The 12,500-nt window shown below is 28.4% G+C and overlaps 3 protein-coding genes across 5 annotated transcripts in view; 1 reads left to right on the plus strand and 2 right to left on the minus strand.

Moving 5' to 3' along the window:
- The window catches only part of LOC124956555 (CCR4-NOT transcription complex subunit 9), a 21,443-nt gene extending 21,212 nt beyond the window's left edge, over positions 1-231 (minus strand). Inside the window, exon 1 of one of the 3 annotated variants that reach the window (XR_007103292.1) lies at positions 1-229. This exon is cut by the window's left edge and continues 735 nt beyond it. The gene's annotated coding sequence lies outside the window, so the exon portion shown is untranslated. The other 2 variants (XR_007103291.1, XM_047512516.1) reach the window with 2 other exon arrangements.
- Positions 232-4,244: 4,013 nt separating this feature from the next.
- Positions 4,245-9,010, plus strand: LOC124956554 (scavenger receptor class B member 1-like). The gene is made up of 4 exons (XM_047512515.1): positions 4,245-5,008; positions 5,259-5,533; positions 5,661-5,916; positions 6,035-9,010. The coding sequence occupies exons 1-4, from the start codon at positions 4,352-4,354 to the stop codon at positions 6,341-6,343; spliced, it is 1,497 nt and encodes a 498-aa protein (XP_047368471.1). The 5' UTR covers positions 4,245-4,351; the 3' UTR covers positions 6,344-9,010.
- Positions 9,011-9,153: 143 nt separating this feature from the next.
- The window catches only part of LOC124956553 (scavenger receptor class B member 1-like), a 37,298-nt gene continuing 33,951 nt past the window's right edge, over positions 9,154-12,500 (minus strand). Inside the window, 2 exon segments of the mRNA XM_047512514.1 lie at positions 9,154-11,362; positions 12,339-12,500. The exon segment at positions 12,339-12,500 is cut by the window's right edge and continues 47 nt beyond it. Coding sequence (XP_047368470.1) covers positions 11,114-11,362; positions 12,339-12,500 — 411 coding nt within the window. The 3' untranslated portion in view covers positions 9,154-11,113.

The following is a 12,500-nucleotide window of genomic DNA, read 5'->3' on the forward strand; positions in this document are numbered from 1 at the left end:
ACATGAAAATCATTGTAAGAAACATGTGATACGTTTCACTCTTTCATACGATCAAAAGGAAATCGTGTATTTTATAATGATATATATACATATATATTATGGGTTTACATAAAATATATATCCTTTAATGATTATTTAAGAAAACTCGCATCGGCTCTTTAACCGGATAGAACCAACTTTACCGAAAGAAATATAGCGTATGGAAACAGCAGCGCCACATAACCTCTATTTCATCGAAAGAAACACCGTATGGAAACAGCAGCGCCACACATAACCTCTATTTTATTTTCATACATGACGAATACATGTAAATAAATATTAATAAAAATATAAATATTTAAAATTGAATATCTTAAGTGAAATAAATTCTATCATTTTCATACGAATTTCATTAATATTATCTTGATCTTAATATTAATGAACGGCAAAAGGATTTACGATAATAAATATTTTCTTTTAATATGTGGCGCGCTTTTTTCTTTCTTTTTCTTTTTTTTTTCTTCTTTCTTTTTTTTTTGTTTTTTATTTTGCATAACTAACCAAAACTGACATCAACGTAGTTGAATCGTTCATTGATAAAAAGTGAAATATAATAGAATCGAGAAACATCTATATATATATATATATATATATATATATATATATATATATATATATATATGATATTTATGAAAAATGGTTAAAAAGATGGCTCGGCAATTAAATTCGTACCTGATAACTTCGACGAAAATATATTCTTGACGATAGTATTATATTTCATAAAAAAAAAAAAAAAAAGAAAAAAAAAGAAAAAAAAAGAAAAAAGAAAATAAATTAATTGCGCTAAATAATCTTCGTACGAACGATAAAATCGGCATAATTTTTGTACGATGAACTTGCAAAAAAGACACTTGCAATATTCGTAATATAATTATATTTCGTTGTCAAATTTATGACAAAGTTAAGATAGGATATTAAATTTTCTGATGGACTTTGAAATGATATATATATATATATATATGTACGTACATAATAATTGCTCCTTAACAAATAAGTCATCATTTAAAAAAAAATTGTGATTTATTATAAGAGTCTTTAAAATTACCAATCGAATGGATATATTTGAAGTTAAAAGAAACAGAAAAACTTCTGCAAAGGAAATTTCAAGAAAGTTGATCGTCACGGTGCGTTTTTTTTTTTTTTTTTTTTTTTTTTTTTTTTTTTCTTTCTATTGATACAAGAATATTACGAAAGAAAACAAAGTATTTTTCTCGGCGAGTAATGTGAACAAAAAAAAAAAAGAAAAAGAAAGAAAAAAAGAAGAAAAAAAAGGAAAGAAAAAATATTTCAATAACATGATAAATATATTGTTCAAAAGTCAATGATTAATAATTTCTTATTGAAAATATTTCTACATAATATTTCCTTCTTTTTATGCATTTATTAAAATTCTTCCTCATACATTTTATAATCATTTAAATATACCTATTATCATTGTGTTCAAGCTAATATCTAAAATTATTAATCATTGTAACGACATTGACTTTATTTTTTTCTTTTTTTTTTTTCTTTTTCCTTTAAAAATAAATTTACAGCCATTTCACACGCATTTAAATTTTCTTGATGAAAATTTAAGAAAAAAAAAAAAAAAAAAAAAAGGAAAAAAAATTGAAAAGGATTTATAAAATATTTCAAATAATCGTATGGATAATTTGTCCGTTTTCAATATATCGAAAATATAAAATATTAATTACGATCGTATCCAAAAACGAAGATACAAAATATATAACAATAATCGAATCAATTATTATTTATTACGATAAAACGAAATGTCTAGTTCATTATCAATTTTTTCGATAATATTTCTATCATTATTATTGAATATACTTTTATCTACGGGTATTATCATTTCTTCTTGTTTAAAATAAAAATTATCTTTCACATAAAATACATTGAATATATTATACATATACATAAATACATATGTATGTATATATATATATATATATAAATATATGTAAGTACGTACATTACATATATACAATATATACAATACTGAGTAAAATTTCGTAACTTCGTTTTATTATTAATAAACTTGTTATTAATGTTTCGTATCTTGTTAAATGTCATTAAAAATATCATCGATATTATTCGATTAACTTCCCGAATATTTATTTAATGAAATAATAAATTTAAAATTATAATTCGTATGTTAATAATTAATTCGAAAATTCTATTTCCTTGGAAAAACTCGAATATAATCAAGTTCACGATAAATAAGGCTATTTAATCGAATATAACAACAACAAATTTATATATATATATATATATATATATATATATAAATTCTGTCAGTATATATGTATTCTGTTTTATTCTTTTCTTTTTCATTTACAATTAATGGATGCTTTTTTGCGATAAAAAAAATTATTCGCGATAAAGAGACTTACGTAATAATAATATATGGGAATAGTTGAGATTTTCTTTTTTTTTCTTTTCTGTAGATTCTCGTTGTAAAGCACGAACAAAATGAGGGAGAGGAGGAAGGTGAGTGGAATAAACGGAAAAATGCACAAGATAATGCACTTTATGATACTCGGATGAAAGGGCATCTACTAGTCATAACATATAATCATAAGCGTCATTATGTATTATACTTATCCAGATACGAACAATTAATCGAAGGACAATCGATAGTAAGATGATAAATAGAAAAAAAAAAAGAAAAAAAAAAAAAAAAGAAAAGAAAGAATTGTAAAAATTTTATAAACGATCATTGGACCAATTAGTATTTCATTTCTTTCTTTCTCTCTTGTTTTTTTTTTTTTTATCTTTTTCTTTTTTCTTTTTTTTTTTTTTCATTTTTTTCTTTCTTCGTAGATAAACCAACGAACTAACGTGGATTAAAAATAAATTATTTTTCGAACTTTTTCATTGATTTTTCACGTCAACTTGAAATCTCATATCCATTAGAAATATATAGAACGCATTAGATATTAAAATATATAAATACAATTGTTATCATATCCAATTAATTTCTTCGATGGAATATAATATTAATGTTATTTCGAAATATCTTGGAATATTCTCACGTGGTTTACGTAAAGTCATTCATACGAACGAGAAGATATCTTCGTGTCGAGTGAGGAACATTTTCCGTCTGCTTCTGATAATGCGAGTTGCGCGACGTGATTTTCCCCCTCCCTTCTCACAATCCCTATCTCCTAATCCATTTCTCATTCTCTCCATTTTCATTCCCGAAATTTATTCATATGATTAAATGATTTAGAAATAATATGTCATTTCTTGCCAATGCGTGCTTTGTGATTACGAGAAAAAGATAAAGAAAAAAAAAAAAAAAAAAAGCATACAAATATAATTTTGTGGTAAGTGTAAAAAATAACAAAAAAAAAAAGAGAAAAAAAAAAAAAGAAAAAAAAAAAAGAAGAACCGAATGAAAATCCAAATTAAAACTTCTCGAACGATTTGATCGTTCGTGATTTATTTTTTCATTGGAAATGAAATGAATTTTATAAATTTTTTTCTTTCTTCTTCTTCTTCTTCGTTTTGGGAAATGACAAATAACGAATGACGATTTGATATATAACGACGAGTAAAAGTTACATACGTAAAACGAAAGATAGATTAGAATATGTGTCCAGGTGATCGACTAAATAAAATGATATATTCGTTATCGTTAATAACTTTAATTCATCATTGATAATTAAGCATAATAACTTTAACTAATCAATGATATTGATCCGTTGGGGAATTACAAAATGTTACGTATGGCGATCATGGCGGACGCTGACGTTCATCATTATGCTTATATATTCTAACTCCATGTAAGTATATATCTGCGGAGGTGTTAGCTGGCAAGGGTCATCGACAAGGTTATCATGCAATGTTGAAAAAGTAGGGAGATTTTTTGTCCCGAGGACGAATCAGTTGGCCGTCGTAGACATCGATCGGTCGAGTACGACGAGTAATTCTTAAGAATCAGTCGGTGGTAGAAACGTTCTCATCGCAATTATTCTTCCTATTTTCTTTTCATTTCATTTCATTTGATTTTATTATTACTCTTTCTCTTCCTCTTCCTTTTCCTTCTCCTCTTTCTCCTCCTCCTTTTCTTCATTTTCTTTCCTTTTTTTCTTTTCGAACGTTTTTCATACTCTTTTTCGATTTGATTTTAAAATATCGAAAATTTTGCGTGCGTGCTAAGAAGAAAAAAAAAGAAGAAGGAGGAGAAAGAGAGAGAGAGAGAGAGAAAGAGAGAGAGAGAGAGAGAGAGAGAGAAAGAGAGAGAGAGAGAAAGAGAGAGAAAAGAGTAAAAAGGAAAAGTTAAATCTCTCGTTTGTTTAACATTTTCAAAATGAAATCCGTGGAAAAAAATGTGACGGTCCAAAAGGATCAAACAAATTTTTTAAAAAATTGGTACGTTTGGATCATAACCATAGTGGGACTGTCAAGTTTCTTTTTAATAGTGATATTTTGGTGTACGAATATATTCAAGAACACTATATTATCGAATTTAATAATAGAAAAGGGTACGACGAACTTTGATTTCTGGGAACGTCCACCCGTCAATTTGATCTACAAATTTTACATCTTTAATTATACGAACATAGAAGATTTCGAGAGGGGTAAGGCAAACAAACTTAGAGTCCAACAATTGGGACCGTACATTTATAGGGAAACAAAGGAACGCGTAAACATTCAGATACACGAGAACGGTACGATAAGTTATCAAGAGGAAAAATCATATCAATGGGAAAGTGGAAATCCTGAGAATGAAATGATCATCGTACCAAATATTCTACTTTTGGCGACTATATCTCATTTCCGAAATTTACCAATTACCGCCAAATTTCTTTTAAACATTGGCATGTCAACGTTAAATCTAAAGCCATTTTTAAATCTCACTGTTAGGGATTTTCTTTGGGGATACGATGACAATCTTTATAACATCCTGAAAACATTTAACTTGTTAAACCATCTGTATTTCGAGAAATTTGGAATTCTAGTCGGTGTAAATATACAGATATATATATGTATATATATATATATATATATATATATATATATATATATATATATATATATACACATTTTGTTCTTTTTTTTATTTATTATCATTTTTAATTTAATTATTACAAGGGACATCATTATTGTCTTTTAAATGAAATCGATAATTTCTAATATGAAATTTTTTTTCAATAATTATTCAAATCCGATCTATCCTGTCTAAACCAACTATTTATCTCGTTTTATGATTATAGTACAATGGAACCTCGAAGGATCGTATCACTATAAATACAGGTTCAAATGATATCGATTATCTTGGCATAATTGAAAACATAAATGGCATTAATATTCAAAATATTTGGGGTGACAATAGATGCGATAGGATTTATGGCACTGACGGATCGATATTTCCACCGAAATGGATTGACAATTATAGTACTCCTCTTTACATATATGTTAAAGAATTATGTAAACCGTTGTCCTTTCATTTTCGTGAATACGGCAAGGTCCAGGGAGTACCTAGTTTGAGGTAACTATAGTTAGTCTAAAAGAAGAAAAAAAAGAAAATAAATAAATAAATAAAAGGAAGAATACCATATGAGAATTTTGTACAATGGACATTTAACGATTATAACAAGAGTTTCTTAATCCTTCAGATACAAAATGTCAATGGACTCGTTAATGGAATCCTCGACGGATTCCTGCTTTTGTCCAAAAATAATAAAAAAAAATAATGAATGGAAAAGAAAATGTCCACCTAATGGATTTCTTAATATATCGGCGTGTAATTTTGACGTACCGATATTAATTTCCTTTCCAAATTTCTATGGTGCTGATCAATCGTCGATAGAATCGATCGATGGATTGAAACCGGACGAAACTCTTCACGAGAGTTTCTTGGATTTGCATCAGGTAATACGGTCATACTTTTTTTTTCTTGTTTTTTTTTTTTTTTGTTTTTTTAGAGAAAAGAGAGAGAGAAAAGTCAAAAAAAAAAATGTACAAGACAAATTATTCTTTTATTTTCTAGTTTCTGGCCGTACCAATGAACGGCTCATTGAAGATACAAATGAACATAGAAGTTCAAAAAGTCAGTGGTATGCCGTACACCGGCGAACTTAAAGACGGCACGATATTACCAATCATATGGTACGAGAATACACTTGACGTATTACCACAAAAATTTATTAATATTTTCTTTGGCGGTCATTTTGTTATAATGATCATTGAACTAGCCTTTCGATGGGGTAGCATTCTTATATTTTTAAGTTCCATTTGTCATGCTCTCTTCATAATTCTACGAAAATATTCGATAAATCGATTATGTGTTATTATGTGAAATTTTTTGACCAACAACGAACTAATAGAAGGATGATAAATTATAGCCGTTGCCTTCTCCTCTCCTTCCCCTACACCCCATCCCCATCCCCATACCCACTACCACACCCACTGCCTGACTTTTCCCTGCTTCTAACTCCAATTTTATCTCGATTGATAAAATTCAAAAGAATATTTTTTCTAATTCATTCATTCGTTTACTTCGAATGAGGGTGTAGCGCGATAATAGAGATCATTAAAATAAGACAATATCGATTTATTCATCGAAATATTCATTGACGTTCAACTAGTAAATCGTATTTTATCATTCTGCGAAATAGAAACGGATAATTAATGTAAATACTTTTAAATACCATTAGATACAATATGTTTAGATAAGAAACATTTATTACGAACGATTGTTATATTAAATTTGGATTTATTTTTAATCGTCTCAATATCGTTTATAATTATATCGTGATGATATAAACCGTCCGGCATTTCTTGCCTCTTACATTTATTAACTTTTTAATAAACAAATACGTCAATACAAACGCGTAAACTACTACGTAATCCATGTAACGTATGTTACATATATATATATATATATATATATTTGATGAAACTAATCCTTCCATGAGAGAGAAAAAATACAACATATATTTTTGTCGTTATGATTCTTAAGGTCTCTTGAGGTCGGCCGATGGACTAACAACGCGATTTATGTTATCGCGATCTACGTTATCGCGATCTATCGTAAACCAGTAATATTCGTCTGTTAAACAATCTTACGATTCCATTTATTCGCGTTAAAGAACATATATATATATATTTAAATGAAGAATATCTTTCTAATACTCGCATTGAATTTATTTATGAAAAATTTATTTAAGAAAATGAAAAAAGAAAAGAAATTGAAAAAACAAGAAAAAGAAAACAAAAATGTCCAGAACGTAAAGAAAGTTCGAATTACTGATTATATATATATATATATATATATCGATTTGTTGGAGTGTTAAAATAAAATAAAAGAAAAGAAAAAAAGAAAGAAGAAAAAAAAAAAAGGAAAAGGAAACATTCTCAACGAATTCATGATCGACGTACCCGTTCGATTTGCTTTATCGCGAATGCACACGTATTATCATATTGGTAATCATAATTACCGTCGATAACTAAGTAATTAATCATTACATTATTATCGAATAGGATTTCACTCGAATAATTTGATTCGTAATGGGCGACTAATAAGAGAAAAAAGAAAAATGTAGGAAGAAATAAATTAGAAGAAAGTAATATAGAGCTATGCAAATGTAATGGATGTAATATAGTACTAAAGTTATTTAATAGATGACTAAAAAAAAAAATGTTCTTTATCGAATACTTCGTTCGTTCGTTCGTTCGTTCCTGAGAGAGAGAGAGAGAGAGAGAGAGAGAGAGAGAGAGAGAGAGAGAGAGAGAGAGAGAGAGAGAGAGAGAGAGAGAGAACATTCTACTGATAATAAAATATTCTTGGGACTAAATGATATTTCAAATCGATTCGAGAAACATATAATGTTATGTTAATCGATTGATTTCGAATTATCATTCCTACGTAATTGATTATATTACATCTTTCTTTTTTTTTCTTATATCATTAAATTTGCTTAATCATATTTATCTTTAAATAATCACTTTGAATAATAATAATGATAATAATAATAATAATAATAATAATAATAATAATAATAAGTTTTACTTTAACGTAAAGTTATTAAATTATCATAGAACAAATTTCATAGAATTTATGCGAGATTAGACGTATACGTAAGAATGATATTTCAAGTGCGCGTCGATGTTCGACATTGAAAAGAAAAAAAGAAAAAGAAAAAAAGAAAAAAAGAAATGATGATAAAAAAGGAAAAGTAAAGGAGAAATGTGCGTTTTTTTAAAAAATGCACGCTTACGTACCGTCGATAAGTATATATATATATATATATATATATATATAAGAAATTGTGAAATTCGGAATAAACTTACGAATAAAATCATGATTGATTATGATAAATCATGATTAAACGATGTAGAAAGAAAACGGGAAAGAGAAAGAGAGAGAAATAAATAAATCAGAAGAGGATGATTTAGAGAAGACTTTATTCCCGTTGGCCAAAAATATTAGAAAAAAAAAAAAAACAAAAAAAAAGAAAAAAAAAGAAAAAAAAAGAGAGAAATAAAAAAAAAAAGAAGTAAAAGAAATAAAAATAAAACTAAAATAAAAAGAAGAATTGCCATCTCCTCCTGTTTTAATTGTACGTCGATTATAACTTACCTTCCTATGGTGTATGCTTGCAATGAAAGCGTAAAAAAAAAAAGAAAAAAAAATAGAAGGAGGGAAGAGGGAGAAAGGGGAGGTAAGAATATAGAGGATTAGGGGATTAGGTGATTTAGATGATTGAACAATGAGTTGGGAGGAGGGATCACGAGCGAAAGAAATCAAATTCGTCGGCAAAAGTTATTTAACGAAATGATTTCCAAAGAGTCATGAACGATCGAGAGGAAATGACGATCGATAATAATTATCAATACATATTAACTCGAATCAAATTTTTCCAATTTTTCCAATTGTTCAATTATAAAAACCAGTCACCGCGTTATACATTTAATTTTTCGTGTTTGCTCCTTAGAGAGAGAGAGAGAGAGAGAGAGAGAGAGAGAGAGAGAGAGAGAAAGAAAAAAAAAAGAGAGAGAGAGAGAGAATGTGTGTGTGAGATAAGGAAAAAAGAAAGAAAAAAAAGAAAAAAAATAGCGACGGAAGAAAAAAGAAATCGGAAGAAAAAACAAGCGGATAACCTTTGGAAAAGTACTTTTTTTTTTCTTTTTTTTTTTTTTTGCGAACGATTTACCGCGAAAAATAAGATATGTAAACAAATGTGTTCGAATAGATCGATCGATCGTGAAAAGATTGAGAATTAACGTTGTTTTTTTTTTTTTTTTTTTTTTCTTTTCTTTTCCTTTCTTCCTTTTCTTTTTTGCCTTTTTTTTTTCTTTTCTTTTTTTCCTTTTTCCTCCTCCTTTCATATCAACGTCTTCTATTTCTCTCCTTCCCTTACGATAATTATGTATTAATTAATTAATTAATTAATTAATTAATTACATTGATTCGTTAGATGAATTTGTACGATCATTATTGTTCGTTCATCCATAATACGATCGTGCATTTAGCACAATACGTATTATAATATTTTTGGCATCCTACGACGATTATTATCGTACAAAAATAATACTAATTATATTAGGATTAATCATTTCTTAACTTAACAACACGTTTACGATATATATATATATATATATATGTATACATATATAAAACATATCTATACAAATGAATAACGTAAGATCATCGTACATTCTTATTTAAAGTAATAATAATTATAATAATAATAATAATAATAATAATAATAATAATTATAATAATAAAACCGCACAATAATAATAATAATAATAATAATAATAATAATAATAATAATAATTACAATCGAAGAATACCGTCTTTCGATTTATCATTTTCCTATAAGTTCGTCGTTTTACGAAACCAAAAAATAAAAAAAAAAAAAGGAAAAAACCAGTTTCGTTATTGACGATTATGTATTTATTATCTTTACAGATCTCTCTTTTTCTTCTTTTACAAAATTTTAATACCTAATTTAAACCACTGGTTTAGAGAGCGTCTGGACGGATTGACACATTATAGTTGATTCTGTTAAGGAAAAAAAAAAAAGAAAAAAAAAAAAAAAAACGGACTAAAAAAGCCGACGTCGCGTATTCAACCCCACCACCCATCCATTCACCCACCCATCTCAACCCTATTAGCGCTTCTCACGAATTCTGGAATGAATTATAATAAAAAAAAAAAAAAAAAAAAAAAAAAAAAAAAAAGAAAACGAAATAACACGATGGGCGAACGGCGACGACTAAGTGAAAAAAAAAAAAAAAAACTGAATGAATGAAAAAAAAAGAAGAAAGAAAAAATAAAAAAATAAACAAAGAAAAAGAGAAGGAATGATAAAACTACTCATCCCGAACTCAGACGATCTTTCGATTTACTACCGTATCGATCGATATATCCAAGGATCGAGGTCGATTATAAAATTCGTTCGATATAGATTTTGCATTTCTCTCTCTCTCTCTCTCTCTCTCTCTCTCTCTCTCTCTCTCTCTCTCTATACTTTCCTTTTATATTCTCGCACTTTTGCCATTCGAAATAAGGTGAAAGTCCACACGTCGAGATCCCTTCTTACATATACGCATGTATGTTAAAATATGTAATAAATATCACTAATGTCGGATCGCAATTACAAGCTTAAGAATTCTTCCCTTTTTTAGATTCTAATTCGAATCGTCTAAGTCGAATCGTTAAAAACACGCGCGTAAAAAAATAATATCCTATGGATTTGAGAAGGTTGGTAGAGAAGAAAAAAAAAAAAAAAAAAAAAAAGAAAGAAAAAAACCAAACGAAAAAGGGAAAACAAGAAATAATAAAAGAATAAAAAAAAAAAAAAAAAAAAAAAAAAAAAAAGAAAAAAACGAAAATTAAAGTAAGAAGAATAAGTCGAAAAAAATGGATGGGTTTAGGATGGTTAAGAAAAAAAAATTAATTGGAAAGTTTTTTGACGGACGATTCGAACTAAATTGCATTCAATATCAATGATGAATTTCTCTCTCTCTCTCTCTCTCTCTCTCTCTCTCTTTCCCTCTCTCTCTCTTTCTTTCTCTCTCTCTCTCTCTCTTTGTCTATTCCTCGAAGAGAAGATGAATTTTATTTCGACGTTTGAAACGCTGGATTCAATTGACCAGTTTTGTTGTTAGTCGTATTCGCCGGCAATGGATTGCTCAGGTGAAGTTTTTCTTGACGTTTGGCTGCTCGTGCCAAACAACAGAGAGCACCAATTAATATAATCACACCGAGAGCCGCCAATCCTCCTGATACCGCAGCTCTAGCGACAGGCGGCAAATCGACCGCCATTTTTAAGAGCGAACGCATCTCCGGTGGTAGCTCATCGATTACCTGAAAAATAAATGCGATATATTTTTGTTAAAAAAAAAAATTAAAAAAAAAAAATAAATATATATATATATTTTTTTTTTCATATTGCAACGCGCCACGATTGTCTCTTTCTATCGTTTTACGTGGAACGATCATCGTAATGTTTCTCAAATAAATACACTGTAACATTAGTAACCATTTCTAATGCTTATTGTTTGCATTGTAACAGCCATAAATGAAAAAGAAATACGTTGCTCGATACGTAAAACGAGTCATTGCATAGAATTGTATCGTAAAAATTCAAATTGCTTTTAATTTTGACGTATGAGAGATATTATTCGAATGAAATATGAATGAAAACGCGGTACATTGAAATTCGATTGATTGATTGATTGATTAGAGAGAGAGAGAAAGAAAGAAAAAGAAAAAAAAAAAAAGAAATACCTCGATCGATCAATTTATTATCATTTTCCGATCAATCGGAAAGATTTCATTCGATTATTCGCATGAAATATCGTGAATAAATGATTAAAAGCAAGTATCGCACGTAACGATAAAACAAACGAGAAAGGAATGATATAAAATCGATTTACATTACGCAAAAGTGGGAACGTTCGAGGATCTAGACAACAACTACAACTATAATTACAACAACAATAACAACAGCAACAACAATAATGACAAAGGTAACCATTAACACAAGGAAGCTCTTTGAGAAAGAAAGATAAATGAATATGTTTCGTTGTCGATCGTTGAAAAAAAAGAAAAAAAAAAAAAAACGAAACATAAATAAAAAGCAATATGGTGTAATAGGATGTAACATGGGATAGTATAATTGCTAAATGGGATAAAATTGCTGTTGCTGTTGCTGTTGCTGTTGCTGTTGCTGTTGTTATTGCTATTGCTGTTGCTGATGTTACATACATACATACATACATACATATACATATATATATATATATATATATATAAACGGAGTGTACACATAATAACTTACATCATCGAACCACATGATTGGGAAAACGATGTCGGGGAAGGAGGCAACTTGTTTGATATCCCGCACCTGGCTCACGGCAAGGTTTATTTGCATCCTTGCTCGAGCCCGAAGGGCCGTGCCCATCATTGGTTGAACGTCGATATAGAGCTCATGCTTTTCCTG

Source organism: Vespa velutina, chromosome 22, assembly GCF_912470025.1.
Source record: "Vespa velutina chromosome 22, iVesVel2.1, whole genome shotgun sequence".
NCBI lineage: Eukaryota > Metazoa > Arthropoda > Insecta > Hymenoptera > Vespidae > Vespa > Vespa velutina.